Source organism: Pagrus major, chromosome 2 (genome assembly GCF_040436345.1).
Source record: "Pagrus major chromosome 2, Pma_NU_1.0".
Taxonomy (NCBI): domain Eukaryota; kingdom Metazoa; phylum Chordata; class Actinopteri; order Spariformes; family Sparidae; genus Pagrus; species Pagrus major.
The window spans coordinates 6,598,110-6,616,621 of NC_133216.1; the positions used below are offsets into that span (position 1 = coordinate 6,598,110).

The 18,512-nt window shown below is 38.4% G+C and overlaps 1 protein-coding gene across 1 annotated transcript; it reads right to left on the reverse strand.

Moving 5' to 3' along the window:
- Positions 1-14,810: 14,810 nt before the first annotated feature.
- Positions 14,811-15,958, reverse strand: fam181b (family with sequence similarity 181 member B). Its single transcript, XM_073492889.1, has one exon. It carries the CDS (start codon positions 15,784-15,786, stop codon positions 14,827-14,829), a length of 960 nt encoding a protein of 319 aa, XP_073348990.1. The 5' UTR covers positions 15,787-15,958; the 3' UTR covers positions 14,811-14,826.
- Positions 15,959-18,512: the final 2,554 nt, after the last annotated feature.

Genomic DNA, 18,512 nt, shown 5'->3' on the forward strand with positions numbered 1-18,512 from the left:
CAAGAAAAAAATGCACCTTCTGAGAATGTGACTGCTGCTAGTAACACAGCTGTTAGTCATTTGTCCTTGTATGGTCAATGAACCAGTATTGAATGCAGCTGCTCGAGACAATTTTACTTATTACACACATCTGCTTTGGAGTTGCTCAAGCACTTTGTAAGCATAGTTTATGAAGAAGGGTTTGAGATATTTGCTAACTTTTAAGAGGTCATCGTAAGCAAAGATTCCTTCTACAGGAAATTCTTCTAGTTAAACCGCTGTTGGAAAGAGAAATAAATTAAATAAAGTTGAGTTCTTTTTTTAACACACCTCAGAGGAAATAGATTCTCTTGCGAACTGTGTTCAACAGCACTGAGCATTTATGAAGCATATCTTTCCAACATGCAATTGTGTTGTCGGAAACTAGTCATAATTATTGATATCGCTGGAGAATACGCTGTCTGGTTTGGAAAGCCTAGAATTATTTTTCGGAGGAAGGCTAATGGAACAATTTACCAGACGAGAAAGAGAACAAAAAAAACTTGGCTGGTCTATATGAATTTTTTGGCCCCAGAAATACAATCAGTACATGCAGACGTCTCCTGGGACAAAGATGCTAATGGACCCTTAATCTGCATACATTAGCATATCACAAAAACGAACAAGGACATTAAGAGGCACCGTGTCTTTATAACTTCATTGCTTCTACCCTGGATGAAAACTGCGTAAATGTGACTTAACATTTATGGAAGACATATTGTTTCCTTTAAATGGCACTTACAGTAAACAAGTATTACAAAAAAAACATAATTTGTTTAATATTGGTCAAGTATGTAGTAAAAAGCCTGTTATTACAGTCATTGTGTCCCTGACATCTCCAAGACCTAGATTTGTGCACAAAACAGTTGCAGAACTCATAGTTTGTTAGTTCTGTGGCATTTCCTGTGTAGAAAGAAGCTGTGATTGGAAATTGGCTCACAGGAAAGAAATCAGTCAACTTGTTAGTTAAGATGTATGACATGTGTTTAATTAGTACACCTCAATAGCACATAAGAATCAACACCTCAGAAGCATCCTCAACAGAAAAACAGCTGTATAGGTCGTCTGTGCTTGCAGCTTGTTGCGACCCATATTTACATTTATTGTTGGGCTGAGCAAAGGAGGATGTCATCTGACTTAAGATAAAGAGATAAAGTCCACATTTGGAGAAAGAGGGTTGAGAGAATGTCTTTTTTTCTAAACCTAACCAACTTGTATTGGTGCCTTAACATAAGGCATATGTCTGGTATACTGTATACTGTTTATTGTTTTTGAAAGTCATGCCTATCAAATATGTTTATAATTATTTATTTGAACTTATCTTTTCGCTTTTGCAACCTCTGATGTAAGGCATATGAACTGGACCATGTGCTCCTTTAAACAAGGTGTTACAAAAGTCAAAATATAAGTTCAAATAAAACATTAGTAAAATGATAAGATTGCATGTAAAATTTTAACCACACGATGCATTCAGTCATTTAGGTATGAGGATGTGTTGCCAATGAGTGTCAAATTGATTTGGTCAAAAGTCTCTCAAAAGTTCAATTTAGCAGATGCAGGTTACATATAACAGTTTCAACAGCATTTAAACAACTATTTCTTTTAAAAGCAGGTCCTAACTAAACGTTGAATCAAAGTGTAACATATTGTATTTATCTAAAAAGTTTTAAACCAGTATAAATCCAGTCTTAACCTAACAGCCTAGATGTCTTTTGATCTGAAAATCACCAACGGTGTAACTCAACAATCTCAAAAATTATTTGGTAACCTAAAGTTGGACTAAAATATTTACTTGAAAAGGTGAAGAGACTGGAGACTTTAAGAAATGCATACATTACAGGATCACATTAGAACTCATTATTCAAGGTGGGTTTTATCACATTTGTTTCTAAACTGTTGAACTAAATTTCCTAAATTTCTAAAAGGTATTTAATAGTACTAATCATCAAATCATTGGACTCTAAGTATGCTATCTCTGCCATATCTTCTGCTGCTGCAATGACCCAATTTCTTCTCAACGATTGGAATCTTTATTTTATTTTATTATCTTATCCTGAAGGAACTGTACATCATATTGAGAGATGACCCAACTTCCAGGCGAGATCACAAAAGAACACAAGTTGATACCCCGTGAGTCGACGTCTTCACCAGTCAGAATCCTATGAATTATAGGAGATCATTCCTTCTTTTATCTTTTATTGGTCTTTGAAAGTGTACAGAAATCTGTACATTTGAAATGAAACAAAACAAAATGTCACAAGAAGGGGTTCTCTCTCTGTTTCTCTCAGTCTCTCTCTCTCTGTCTCTTCATGAGCAAACATCAAACGCTGCCAGCAACCAGACACAAGATAAACAGTTCATTAAAAATGGGGGCACGCCATCATTCACAGAATCGCACCGCTCAACCTGCGCCATGATGCAGAATAACAAGGCAAACAAACAAAGCAGTCTCTTCCAAGGATACACCTGGGCTGAAGAATTTCTTGGACATTAGTCAATTCATCTAAAGAGAGGATTAAGTGATGAAAGCCAGACACGCTACAGAAATAAGCTCCAACAGTGGATAAAAGAAACTGAAACCTAAAAAAGAGACAGTGTTCTTCCAACAAAGAACCATAAGATTTAGATTTTTAGCAGCTTGATATGCTGTGCATTTAATACATTTGTATGCTTGTGCAGAGAGTGAGGCTTATATAATGTCTGCAAGCATTTGCAGATTATGATTCTTACATAACTTGCAGATGATTACGTTCAGTTTTCACAGTTGTTTTTTTTTTTTTTCTTCTTTTTCTATTTTTGTTAAATTACAACCATATCTTGTTTATTGTCTTGTCGGGAGAAGAAAGAAAAACTCAGAGCCTTTAAGTGGACAAAAAACCCCAGGTATTTCGATACTCTGTAATTGGGTTGACTTAGATGTAAAGCTGAACAAACGGAGCCCGGGGAGCGGAACAAACAACTGTCTGGACCGTGTGATCTTCGGTGACAGAGAGCATGACATTAAGTGTCTGATGTCGGTCAACTCGCAAAGACACAGAGTTTTTGCTTCTCCTGAGGGGAAAGTGTTTGTGAACCAAGGTGATTAACTTCACCTTTTTTGGACTGCTGTGGTTAACTGTATATTCTCTGATGTGTGGGCTTTGCTCCTTTGGAAGTTTCTTTTTGTACTTTTTGTGAGGCTGTGAAATGTGGGACATTTTCAATACAGCAGATGTGGTCGGGCCAGCCTAGTCGCCTGAATAAAGTTTTGAATTTCAGGAGTTTCTGCAATGATAAATGTGTGCGTTTTATGCATATCATATCAACATTTCTACATATCATACTTAAGATTACATGTCAATGAGCTGATGAGCCTGCTCCCAATATCAGTGGATGGATGGATATAGGGCCAATGCCAAAATCCCATACTAGTCTAAGGTATGTTACCTTTAGTCCAACACATCCTCATACCTAAATGACTGAACAGTCGATTGCTAGCTACTCCCAAAACTACATATACAAACGTTCCCAAAAGGCATACATGACCATTGGACAGTACCAGAGACAAGCCTACTGGTCCTTAGTGTCACATCGTCAACGTTTCTTGGTCAGTTGCCTAATATTCTACCAAATTTCCCATATATGTTTTTTTTTTCAATAAATAACTCTTAGGAAATCAATATTTCAGTGATTTACTGGTTCACTGGTTTACACAAGTTGTGGAAAATGTTAGTACAAAGCCTCAAGGTTTGTAGGTCTTTAGCATCAAAAGATGGTGTATTGGTGTCACTGCAGTAATGTTTTATATCAAAACTGTTTTCAAGGGTTGAGAAAGGCCAAACCTTGCTATGGGAATGACAAGACGAAAATAGATGTCCCCTAGATTTTTACTGAAGATACCCTGATATCAGTGTGTCTGGCGTCCTTCACCCCCCCATCCCTCCCAAAGGGGAGGCTCCGGCAATTATGAGGGAAGAAATCTGTGACAGGTAATGGGATTTTCTCTGCTTTTAAAGATTATTATGCTTCTCAAGGGATGAGCAGGTGGTATAATACAACTTACTCTCTTTCTGGTGATAGGCACATCATTTATATCTTTAGATTCTTTTCTGCCTTTGGTATGATGCAGAGACAGAGAGGCTTTACAATGCACCCCTGTCCCTAACATCCTTAAACATTTGCACCTGACAGTAGCAGCAGAGGAATTTTATTTTACAGCATGTTATGAGTCATAAGTCAAGACACTCAATAGAGAGATAATTGCAAGAAAAAAACTCCACAACTGAACAGCTCTGTAGGCCTTGTTGGCAGCCAATTATGATGATTTTCACAAAGCAACATCTATTTTGAGGTGAGAATGTTTCTCACGTTCCCACTTTGCATGAAGACAAGCAGAATTCACAAAAAGAAGTGTTATCATGCTGTGTGCAGTGGCAGACTTGGCTGCATTAAATTACCACAGACAGGCTATACATATCCAACCCTCAGCAGATGTGTTATGCAACAATCTTGTTTCTCTAGTCTGTTGCTACCTACTGCCTGAGATAATAATGGAAATGAAATGTGTTATTTTTGTTTTCGTTGTTTGCTCTAAGGTATTGGACATAAACATTAATGGAGTGCATTATAGACTAAAAACTGAAAATGGCTGCAGGGTAGTGTCTGAGGTTGTCAAAAGTGTCACAACTACTTTTAGTGCCATTGCCAAATATAATGAGTGCTTGTTTCATTAGTCAGAACTTTAAGATGAATAACAAAGGCACTGTGGAAGAGTTACATTTTTAATTAACTACTATTATTAAAGAACTGTATCATGATTTGATCATCACCTATTTATCATGCTTACTATGTATGGTTTTATCCAGAGGTGGAAGAAGTCCTAAGATCTTGTATTTAATATATAATTTGTAGGAATTCCTGCATTAAAATGTCTAAAAGCTCCTAGGTCTTTGTTCTATATTTTGTTGAGTTTTGTTGTTTCCAAATGTTTCCAACAATGTTCAATCCCAAAGAAAATCACAAGTTTACTCAAGGTAATGGTGCTTTTCATTAGGTCGACCATTGCTACTTCTGGGTTAGGGAAGTCAGCAAACAAGACTAAACTTTAGGTGAATAAGACTTCAAAACTACCTTGTGTGTGAACATGTGTGTCTGAGTCACATCAGATTGATTTTCATCAGTAATGGTGGTTATTTAATGGTATAATAACCACCAGCAAAAATAATTTGACAGCAGGATCATTTGTGTTTATCAGCCGCAAACAGATTACTTAACTACATAAGCTGTGAGCTTACATTAGAAAGCAACGGCACATAAGGAGAGTGTGTCTGTGTGTTCAAATTCAGGTAAACTCTCACTATTTGGCACTCACCAGAGACTGCAAATCTCCCTGTTGTTTTCCCCTTTCCTTTATGTAATGTCTCCAAGAAATAAAATTGATTTTTATCATGCTCCAGTAAGCAGTCAATATTACAGTAATGTGATATAAACACGGACAGCATAAGTCTCTTCAGCAGATCACTGCTGCAGTCAGGCTGATAAACAGGAGCGAAGACAAACAACACTTTTTCATCCAAACGTTAAAAAGTAATCTCTGAGGTCAACTCCTGTCAGTAAATGGCTCCAGATCAGAGCAGAATCCAATGTGACTGTTCTCAGGCTTAGCCCATGACATTTAAGCCTGCTCTCAGCAGCTGAGCAGAGGTTCCTTCCACAAAACACTGAAGATGTCTCGTGTTTGTTTTAATAGGGAGCCCCTGAGAAGTGGAAATTACATATTGTACGTTTCAGTAAAAGTAGTAATACCACAGTGTAGAAATACTCTGCCACAAGTACAATTCCTGGATTTGGATTTTAATTAAGTAAAACTACAAAGTTTTCACATCAAAACACAGTACTTCTTATGCAGAATGGTGTATTTCAGAATAATGTGTATTATATTATTGGATTATCATTACTGATGCATTAGTTTAATGTTGAAGCATGTAAAGGTGCTGTAACTATGTTGTGGTTTTCTGCTGGTTAGTTTGTGTAAGCCTCGAGAATCAATCAAGTTTTAAATTAATCCATAGTATTACAATATCATTTATTTGTTGCTTATATTTTGTCTGATTAAACTAAGTCTGCAAAAGAACGAGTAACTTAAGTTGTCAATGTAGAGGAGTAAAACTATTAGTTATATTTGCCTCTGAATTCTAGTGGAGCAGAAGTATAAAGCAGCACAAAATGGAGATACTCAAGTAAAGCACAGGTACCTCAGAATTGTACTTCCACACAGTACTTGACTTACTGTAATTAGTTATTTTCCACCACTGGTTTTGTCAATATGTATTAGAACTCTGATGTATTTTTTCCTGCATTTCAAAATGCATCAGATGATGATAATCGACCGAGGAAAAGTTTCTGTAATGGCATTTTCTATTGGGTCATACACAGTGTGCAACAGGACATGCAGAGGATGTATTTTAAACAATGTCATTATAGTCCATGCCACAACTCGTGTTGTTGTTGGAATTGTCTGGATAGAATTTGGCTCACTGAGCCACTGGACATCAACTCCCGCCTAAATTAATTTTCATGCAGTTGACATCAACCGCTTCTACACACTGCTGGAATACAGCAGAGAAACCAAACAAACAGACAAGTAAATAAATAACCAGTCATGATTTGTTTTATCTGTGAGCACTCGGGCGAGGCATCAGGCAGTGCACAGTTGCTTGGGCTGCATTGGATTAAAAGAGACGTTGCTAATTGTTTATTGTGTCTGAAACTATCTTTGTGCTAGCTGCTGACACCTGCTGTCCTGCTTTCTGAATGTTAGGATATTCTGGGGAAATTGTAAAGATGAAAACAAACAAACATTTCCAGTGTAACAAATCAAGAGTTTATGCTGTGTTTAGTTATTAAAAATTCTGCACTGTTGGTTTATCCAGAGAAGGCTAAAGTAGCAATAGAAGGACTAATTCAAGCAATTATAAAACTTCACATTTTCTGGACATGCTTTTTACCCTCATGAAGATTATCAGGGGGCTTATGCGAATATGCAAATCCTGTCTATATGTGTTCGGAGGATTTGGAACAGGCTAATGACCATGTTCCCCACAGTGCTGCAGGAGTGTAGCATGCTGAGATTATCAACAGTTACACACTGTGCCCTCTCCTCAATGTACAGCAGCAGCATGTGTTCGTGACAAAATAACGTTGTGCAGATTATGAGATCCCTCTAATGTTATCATCAACATTATTATGACCTCAAAAGTTTTGGAATCAAAATGACGATCATTACCTCCAAATCTGAGGCAGTGGTTCTCTCCCAGATAAAGGTCACCTGCTCCATTCAGGTGAGAGACCATGAAGCTATGAAAAGGCGAAGAGAAGGTTTGTGAATTTGACCGCCAGTTAAGAACATTAGCTACAGTAGTATGACCACAGTATTGGAAACATAATGAAGCACAACAGAAGGTTCTTGAATCACCAGCTGATCTTCTCTCTGACCTTCACCTGTGGTCACATGCTTTCGATAGTGACCAATGGCAGTGACAAATGACAGGAATTGACAGGATGAGGGGGGTCATCAATAAGAGTTGACCTCTGTAGGAAGCCAGAGTCACCTCTCTTTGGAGGTGTAAGGAGCACGGAGACATTATTCTGTAGCCGTGGAACCTGGATTAATTCAGGGGGAGCAGAGCTGGACAGGAGCTGTGGATTTGAGGGATATTAGACATTCAGTATGTTAAAGTTTCTTTTTAGCTGTGTCAAGAAGCCCAAAATTTCTGGCTGTGGCTCTGATGGAGCTTGACCAACTATGAAGAGAGGAACCTGAGGAAGTTGCTCGGGTAAAACACGGTTTGGATACTCAGTTCACCCAAGTATGACCCTGACTTAGATAAGCAGCATGAAGATGGATGGATGGATGGGTGGGTTTCTCATAGTGAAAGAGACTCAACAGATAACATGCAGCTGAAAAAACTTTCTCAATTTCCACTCTCCTGACCACTGTATATGTTTCTATCTTAGATCACTTTCAACACAATAAATGCTTCTGTATTCTGTATGTGTTTAGCATAAAAATAATGATCAACTTTATTTATACAGCACCTTTCAAAACACAGCTTTACAGAGCTATTTAAAACACAAAGCGAATAAAACAAGCCAAAAGCCATAAAAACTAAATACAGAACACACAAAGAGAGTACAACATATTGTCATGAAGCAGATAAAATCACCAAAGAGGTGGGTTTTCGAAAGAAATTTCAAAGACGAGGCCGAGTTTGCAGCCCTGATCTCCTCTCGGACGGTCGTTACTGCAAAGTCTCTATCACCTTTGTGTATTAGTCTAGATTTTTGAACAACAAGGAATGACACATCTGAGGATCTCAGGGACTTTGGGCAATAAAATACCTTAAATAACTTACATAGCTAAGCCTCTCAGGGCTTTGTGAGTAATCAATAAAATCTTTAATTCAATTCTAAATGCAACAGGTAAGCAGAGTCAGCAGAATTTTGGATGAGCTGGAGGAGGGTGAGGGATCTTTGACTGATGCCAGAAAGCAAGGGATGACAATAGCCTAATCAACTCTTTACGAAGGCGTGAGTAACAATTCCCAGATGTTTGTTTTAGTTGGGGCAGCTGTGATATGTAACAAAGGAAAGATATTTTAGTTTTTTGTTTTCTTTAAGTTTAAGAATCAACTTTGGCGTACAAAATGACATCAGTGCACTGAAACAGTAAACTTCACTGTGATATTAATATTTCTTATTATTCCAAGCATTTGTATTCCAAGCAATTCTTTTTTTCATTATAATCTCTTCAAAAAAATAAGGTTTAATATCAGAGTATACCAGACAACGTGTATGTTGATACGATATATCTCAGATAGGCCATAATCAGCTGGTAACATCGGCTAACCGGTCAGGCTCTAAATACGTCTACGTATAAGGTGGCCAAAAGGGAGCATGTAAATTGAAAAGAGGATTGGACCTAGCACCAAACCTTGGGCCACCCACCAGTGAACACCTGTTACATCTGCATAACTCCATGCACTTCATGAAGAAAAAATATTGTTTCAGCATCTTCATCAGCGTGTGCCATCAGGCCTGTCCTACAAATTTAAAACCTCAGATTAAATTTACCATAGTGACATTTTCATTTGGCTTTCCCAGAACCTTTTAATAGCTAAGGTTTGTTCATTCAACCATGCTGAAGTGAAAGGAGTCGTCTTTCTTCAAGTCACAACAGGAGCAACTGCACCCATTAAATGTGAGTAGGGAATGGCTTTTAGACAGATATTTATTAACGTGATTTGCATGAGAGAGTCGTGTCTGTCAATATGGGTACCATTTGCTGGAGATGAAAGATCTCCTCTAGTATTGTCTTTAATCTAGGCAAGACTTTTGTTAGCTGCACAGCTTGCAATTGTTATCACACTGACAAAAACACACAGATGTAAGCAAGCATACCCACAAACACCCTGAGGAGGAAAACAGTGCATCATAGCTGCTGAAAATGAATGCAGACTTAAATGGAAAGCGGTGAGACATGAAATGCATACGGAAAGAAATATACTGTGCTGTAAGCAAATTGTCTGTTTGGCTAATCTCAGTGCCATAGACAAGAAAAGGATCAGGCAGGGATTTATTATTAATTTGAAATTAATGCTCGCTCATACTAACTGCTATCACTGGCTTAGGTCTTGCAATACAAGAAAAGCAGGGTGTACTTTGAGGTCATATCTCTCTGCACTGTTTTTTGTCCTTAAAGAACTTGCAGTGTGAGGTCCTTGAAAGTTGGAACACAGTCTACATCCTTTGTGGTGAAATAGCCCTTCTGAAGTTAAGGATTTCAAGTTTAGTGTTGACAAAGGACCTATCAAAACTTTGAAATCTTCGGAAGGACATAGCAAGAACCAAAGGAATGCATCAAGGGCTGTGTGGGCCGACAATAGAAAGGCATTTGGACATCAAAACACAGGTGAAGTTATCCAATACTGGGTTATGATGAATAAGTAGCCTATGTTTTTTGGCAAAAATGCTAAATCAATGTCAAGTGTTGAAGGTTTATGTAATCTTTACAAGCAGATAACCTATAATCAGCAGATATCATCAGCAATTCACAGCTGATTTTAATGAGCCAAGAATTAACCTGCTGTAATGTTTTGTTTTGTTTTTTCAAACGTGGCATATCACGTTCACAGTATATGCTGATTAGCCACCTTTCACATCAGGAGGTGGAGGTGATGGGGGTGGCGTTATTACAAGCCAACAAGGCTGCCAAACGGCCAGCTGCACCTGGAGTCACAGCACTGGATATTTTTAAGGACACTTGCGGTCATTTCAAGTTTTTTTTTGTGGCATACAGAACCATCGATTTTTTACAGACCATCTCAATCTGTGATCGTGGAGACCACAAGTATTTTAAGCAAAACCATGATTTTTTTCAATGTATTGTGACAAGAGAGAAATTAAAAATTCAACCTAAACAGGCGTAAAATTGCAACATGAAGAAAAGCTCAGTTTTAACGTAAATGCCAGCAGTTTATTCTGCAGAAAGAGCTGCGTGATTCCATGATTTGATAGCCTGCACTGTGAATATTTTAAAAGTAAAAAAATATTCTTTCACTTTAATTCTTTAACTAGCTCAAAGACAAAAGTTGCATGTCACTGAGAGAGGCTACAAAGCCGGTGAATATCATCTGGCGCTGTGCTCTCACCCCGGTGGTGTTAACAAGACACGAGGAATGGCTGTGAAAGGTCAGTGTGAGGGCAAGTGTGGACGGATACTGTACTGTATTTCCAGCGTAGCATAATGAAGCAAACAACTCTTAAATGTATAACTTCCCTGCAGTGGAGTTCATTTTAGTACTGGTTGTATTTTCACCATGCTCCCCTGCTTTAATTCCGTGTATGTGTGTGCATAACACAAAATGTCATCTGTGTGTACACAGTTTTTTGCAATAAAGGACATCACATACCAGAGAAAATCTTCTGTATATTATCTAGTTTACCTAGATATCTGGCTCTTGTTATTCAGCTCTGCGCCAACATGGATCTTGTTAATCGCTTTGACAAACATCGCATCTCCAGTGTGCCACAAATCAAAGCAGGATACAGTCGTAGCTCCATCACTGGGGCCTAATCTGAATGTATCAGCTGGTGTCAACTCACGGACAGAAAATCCATATGCCTTCTGTGTGTGTAGTTTGCTGTATTGCAAATAGCCAGATATTGTTATGTCCTGCGAATGACACAGGGTAGTGTTGACCAATTTCCAAACAAAGCCAGCTGCTCTGAGGTTAAAAAATACTAAAATAAAAAATAAAAAAACAAGCCTGGTAGACAATATTAGCTTCAAAGTAGAGCATATATTACAATGAATATGTAGACCATCATTTAATACGCTTACAGGAATAAGCATCTTAACACTAGTGAGTGGAAATCCATTTAAACCAACTCTGAAACAGACTGATTAGAAATCACAGTTTACAAGCATTTAATCCCCTCCAACTACTAAATTCAGGACAGATTCATTTTATGGAAAGACATCCCAAGAAGCACTCACTTTTTACCACACAGGGCTACGATTTCATGCATAATCTCATACATCAGATACAAGTACCTTTCTGCTTGAATGGGAGTGGTGGACATGGGCTTTTCAATGGAACATTACTGCCACCTAGTGTATTTGTTGAGTAACTGCTTGCAGGCCTGAGGATACAGCACTGACAGACATATCCTCTCTGCCATTTTATATTGTTTCTTGATTGAAAGTTGAGGAAGGGAGGAAGATATGGGTCAATAAATTGTAGAAACAAACTGAAAATTGCTCTTGTCTTCCACAACAACAAGCCAAGGCACTTAACCACCAGTAAAATCCATCTGAGCTGCAAGTGTGTAAAGACTGCTTGTCAGATCTCAGTATGAATTGGAGTGCATACTCTAACGTGCAGGTGTCTGGCACTGACACAGATCATGCATGTGCAGGTGAATCATGGTGAAGTTTACTGTTTCAGTGCACTGATGTCATTTTGTACACCAAAGTTGGTTCTTACACTTAAAAAAACTAAAAAAGCTTAAATAGTTGTATTTTCTGAAAAATGTGATTAAAAGGATCATTTTGAAATGTATTAAGAGTGAGTTTGAGGAACTGCGCTGATTTAAAATTTCTGTTATATAGCCTCTGGCCAATAGTGAAACAGCTGCATATCGCAGGAAAAGTCTCTTTGTGTCACTTAAATAATGTTGTTGTTTGATTGTCTCTAAAATCTAGGAACAACTAAGATGTTCTCTGGCTTTTACTCAAGTTTGCAAGCAGATTTATTTTGACTGACTGAATTAGATCATAACTGTACTTTTTCCATGCAGTCTTTAGACTGATACTTGAGCCAGTATTTCTGCAACATGATGAAGTTTGCCTCCATGTTAGAAGGTTAATGAATGAATGAATGAATGAATGAATGAACGAATGAACCTCCACTGGCCAGCAGAGGGAGATAGTAATGAATACTGTTAAAAATGTCATGGTATTCAATGTTCCAGGGGGCAATCTCCAGTGAGAGGCTGCTATGTGAAGCTTCAAGTCCCACCCAGCTTAACTTAAAAACAGTTGGAAATGAATGAATCATCAACCATTATTAGCACAATGTCCGTATTTAGACATTCAGCCAGCAAATGGCCCAGTGGAGTGATGTGGTAGACAAAAATGTGATTTTTTTTAATTAATCTCACACTTCCACCACCTTTGCTCATTAGTGGAAATAAGAACATTTTTGTTGAAAACTTGAGAAGTTAATTAAGGGTGATGATGTGAAGAGTTTTAACATTTACATGAACTTTTTCTTAATCTCTCTTAACACTTTGAGCTGTTTATGTAGCAGGGGGTGTTAACCAGCCGGCTCTCCATCCCAGAAGAAATGTAAAATTAATGATGCAGCATTGAATTCTTTCTCCAATGTGCTAAACTGATAAAATAGATTTTACTCTTTAGTTTGCTCCTGCTGGGCTTTGCACATGTATTTTTGCTATGGAAATAGTTTTGTTGTTGGGGTAATTTTTGTTTTTGTTTTTTTTATCTTGAGATTGGGATTCCACTTGAATTGTACTGAATATACTCGTTTCAACAAACTTAAATGAGGAGGTCTACACGTGTTAGTTATACATTCACTTTAAGTACTGTGGTTATTAAGTATTCTCATTTTTTGTGCAACTTCATACTTCCACTCCTACATTTTAGAGACAAATATTGTACTTTTACTCCACTACATTTATCTGATAACCTTAGTTACTAGTTACTTTCCAGATTGCATGCTGCATCAGAGCCAGAGTGGTGCAGTTTTAAGTTAATTTATTTATTGCAATTGGATAAAAAAAAAAAACGACATTATTCTGATAATCAGAAAAATGCTGAAAATGGAATCTGATAATTGATATTTATACATGTAAATAATATGGATAATTTTGCTTTTATTTGTACTTTTGATACTAAAGTACATTTAACATCAGACTTTTACTCAAGTTATTTTCCTATCTGTGACTTTTACTTTTACCCAACTAATATTTTAACACAAAATCTTCCTACAAAATCAGTTTTCAAGTATGACTTTTACTTTTTACAACACTGAGTAACTAAGTAAGTAAACTTTTATTCATACAGACGGCTGCTATACAACTTTTTACCCTGGTGCTGTTATTAGCAGTTAAAAGTTCTAAAAGTGCTTCACAGTTTAGAAAAAGATATGATAAAAGCATTTGAATAAATGGTGATTAAAAGAAAGAGATGAGATTTAAAACACTTGACAGTTTGTTGATTTGACGCCCAGAGGAGCTACAGGAGTTTCTGTTTTTATTTCTTCAGTTATTTACATTTCTTGTGATTACATACAAAACACTTAATGCCCAAATTGTATTTTAGAGACATGCACTGTCTTACATGCAGTGTTTTGCTTCAAATCCTCTTGTATTTTGATAATCACACCTAAACATCCACATTTACAGTTAACACAGAAACACAGCTGTCACAGTAATAAAGACCAGCTTTATTTTGTCTTCTTACAATAGCTAGATACATAAAAGGCTTTTTCCAACAAAATGGATACAAGTGAAAATCATTTCTGAGCTGTAAAATGTTGTAAAACAAACACCGCATCACACATTGTTGCAATCATCGTTTCAGCAAAATGAGTTTCCCCCTCAACATCTCCCCACAGAGCTGTTGCTAACAGGAATGAAAAAGTGCCTCGCTGAGATTGTTGCAGCATGTTTTTTTTAAATGTCACAAACAGTTCTACAGTATCATTTTCTAGCAATAAGTGATGTTTAGTGGAGTAAAGCAACAAGCATTTCTGCAACTTGTGTGTTTTCTTTTTGTAAAATATGAAAAGGATGGAATGAAATGTCTTCATTAGCAAATTCCTAAATTAATAAGATACGTCCTAATGAGAAGACTTGTGCAATGGTGACAAAACTGAAGCATACCCAAAAATCATCATGCAGAATGTCAGTAGAAATTGCCTGAGATAAAGAACATCATGTGAAACAATTTCACATTAGAACAGAAGAGTGTAGTAAATCAAAACATTTTGTTTAAAAGTACGTTATCCAGTAACTTGAAAAGCTTTGGATATATTTTATGAAAGAAAAATTGTTTCTCGCGGGGAAAGTGACAATGTTGTTAAGAGGGGATGAAACAAAATGTTTAAATTCATTTACAATATTACTTCCACAACAGATACACAAATATGATATAGTAAAATCAAACTTAGACTCTTAAGACTAGTGTTAAACTTGTCACAGCAATTATATCTGTTATGTACCAGCACTTCTAGCAATAATTTCTCATAGAGATGAATAATTAGCTCTGTTATAACCACCACTTAAATCATAAGTGACCTGAGGTATGGAGCAGTCTGTGAAGAAGTTTGGGAAGGCCAAAGTGCACAGTGTGTGGTCCTCTACGGGCCCAGTGGCCTCAGAGGGACAGTAGACAGGAGGCTGGGCTGGGCCCGAACGCAGGCTCCCTCCTAGCTTCTTCGAGGCTCCTGAGCAGCTAGTCCAGGGCTCAGAGTAGAGGAGACCACTGACTAAATGGGGAGCATCGTAGGAAGCAGGATCCAGGCCTCCCATCTCTGGCTGCATCCGGAGGGGCATGCTTTGACAAATGTCCTGGTCACTGACCATGTTGCTGTAATCAGGCCCCAGGAGCTCAAAGAACTCTGCAGCCTCAGGATTGCCTCGTTCCAAGTCCTTCAGCGTCATCCCAGATGTGGAGCTGACTTTGGAGCAGTTGGCAGGCTCAGTGAAAAAAGAGGGGGGCAGATTGCGATGCCTCAGGGGTGGCTTCTTGGCTTTTTCACCCCTTATATCCTTCACAGGGCTGAAGAGGGCTGCCAAGCTCTTGCTCTGTAAGTTGGCCTGGAACCCATCTCGTTTAGGTAGAGTTTTGCTCTGCAAAGGGCTGGGCTGAGCCAGGGGGGAACCCTGTCTTTTAACTGGGGCCTCTGCTACGTTCCCTGGTGTTATAATGCCGGTACACCTTTTGATCTGCTTCTGTAGATACTTCCGGTGGTTGACTTTCCTCTTGGATTTCACTGGCTTGTCCAGAGCCAGCTTGATATTGCTGGAGGCTGAGTCTATGAAGCTCAGCAAGTCCCTAGTGGTCTCTTTGTAGTCCTCATCATTTTCTGCCTCACCAAGGAGACTCCCATCCAGACTTTTCTCCACGTCGTACTCCATCACAGAGCCGGGGAAGCAGAAATTCATGAACTGAGGGTTCATGATTGCAGTCTGAACAGCCATAACTCTGTTGAGCCCAGCGGCTACACCTGTGGCATCCGCTGTGATCACTGAACCAAAAGTTTCTTCAGAGCTTCATGTCTTTTTTTTTTTTCCGCTGACAAACACTTGGTCCTGATGCTGCTCATGAAGTTCCTGTAAACATTCCAGAGTAGAAGTGAAGGGCTCTGAGGAAAGCAAGGAGATCTTTCAGGGGGCTGGACTAATGATGTCAGAACATCAAAGAGGAGGGGCGAAGAGACCGCAGGACTTAACTCTTTGCTTGTGCCTGACCACCTGCATCCAAGAGGGATTTGTCTGAAATTCCCTGCTGAGTTGAAGACAATAACCTCCGTCAGAACTCTCCCCCTCTAGTTTAACTGTTTGTGTGTGCTCTGAACCAAAAACGCTCTGATGAAAGTGGAGGTTATTACTGTAACAGTGAGCAGAAAGCTTTTAAAATCCTGATGAATAGAGAATTTTTGCTGTGCAGAATTTTTATTAAAAAATTACTTCATTTAACTTAAAACAAAATATCCTGTTTTGATTATCTAAACAAAAAAAGTTTAATTAAACATCCCACAAAAATCCTCAACTAATCGATGCATAAATTTTTGTGATTCCTGCAAAACATTTTAACCATTTTTTCAGTCATAATGCCTACTTATGCATTTCCTGTCCACATTACCAAAAAGAAGTTAACTTGTAATCTAATTACTGTTCATTTAGGCACTGAAACAAACCCGACTCTACAGTAGTGAGAAAGGCTTCTTTTCTGTGGGAAACTCTTTGTGCCCAAACAGATGCCACTATTTGGGAGAATCTTCCCAACTGCTTGCTTGTGTCTTAATCTGCTCATGGCAAAAGTTGATTTCTAGTGCATTCCCAGGCCAGTGGGAATTTCTGCCCTGGCCTGACAACTATTATGGGCTGCCTTTGACATAAAGCCCTACAGGGTCTAAATAGCCTCTATTCTTCGCCCGGCAGTGAAAGGGAGCTTTGTGCCAGAGATTCATTAAATTGCACCTCACAGCCCCTTCGTAAAATGGGTCTCAATAATGAACAGTCGATTTAACTAGAAAAGCTGCCGGAGCTGTTAAATTAAAGGGGAATAAAGTGCAGTTCAGGCTCAGTGTGCCAGAAGAAATGTTGACCTTAAGAAATCCTGGGTATGAAACTTCTGTTGTAAACAATAACGTATTTACAGGAAGTTTCTTGGCCAGCAGTGAATACAATGGAGGATGTGTCCAAGAGCCAGATTGCAATGTTGCCAGCACTTATCCCAATTTAAGTGGAATTTCAAGTGAATTTTGAGTGAATGGACTGTTAGACATAAGTTGACTATACATTAAAAATGTGTAATGTAATGTTATTATTTACTGCATCACATTAAACTTTCTTTTATTATTCTTATTCTAGGTTAAGAGATGCTGCAGCTTAATAAGACTCTTATAAAAGTGGATGTTGAGGTGAGGCAGAGACTTATTTAAGAGCTAGAAGGATGGAAAAAAAAGTCTAAAGCAGCGAGGCAGTGAGGCCGTTAAAAAAATTCTTTCTTATGTTAATTCCTGGGGAGAAAGGGGACAGTGAAACTGATAGCACTGATCTAATTATCTGTGGCCCGACACAAGTCTGTGTGACTGAAAAGAAATGCAGAAAAACTCAAATCTATGAGCAACAAATGGTTACAAAACAAAGAATATCTTTCTGTTTATACAGCTGGCAATGACCTAGGAACAAGAATTCATGTGGGGAAACCGCACAGACTTTGAATATTAAGTTCAGCTCACCTGGCGTTAAAGCCGAGCATTTATTTGTAAATTCTAAATGTTTCAGTTCCTTACAGTGAAGGAGGAAAATGCAGGTCAGCTGGAGCCATATCACAACATCTCATGAATTCAGTGGAGCAGTACTGAGCTTTAAACGCCTGCCTGAACTGATTTTGCTTCCCTCTCTTTGCTAGCAGCACAATTTTGGCAATGTGACATCATCACAGTCGTGGCAGCCATATCCCCCCTTTTTTCCAGTCAAGGAGCTTTGGCTTTTGTGCTGGTGGGTCATTCACATCACAGAGGCTGACGCACAGATCCCGGAAACAAGTTTCTATTGTTGCATAAAGGCTGTGAGGGCGAGAGGGGAAGGGCTACGGAAGACCAGCTTGGAAAAAATATATGAACTGAGAGCAAAACTGAGGAGGTTTCAACTCATTTCCACTCTCAAGACATTAAATGGGAGGTTAATTGTTTTTGGAGTTATTTTTAAAATTCTTATAATGGACCAGTGTTTATTTTAGCATTAATCACTGAGGTCAAACTATTGATTCAACCTTCAGATGCTCATTATGTTTGGACATTTGGGGAATTTCAATTCTGAGAAAATCATTAGTAATCTGCTGTGCCTCCTCCCCCACACCCAGTTAGTTGTTAAGTACACAGATCCATATTGTTAAGATATTGTTAAACATTACCACCACGCCTTCTGTCCTGGAGAATTTACTTATTCAGCAGCACCCAACCCCAAGAGAACAGGGTGCTCAGTGCAACGTGATGTGACACACACAGGCTTAATCTCTTCCTACTACTGTGTGGTCCCTGTCTGAGCAGGGACGTACTCAGAGTTTGGGGTCGAGCGAATACTAATAACACCTTTGATTGATGGCCAGTGTCAGAGACTGAGAAAAGGCTGGCAAAATTAATGACCTCTCAAAGTCCTGAGAAAAGTTTAAGGACGGCATTTAGTGGCTGGGACCC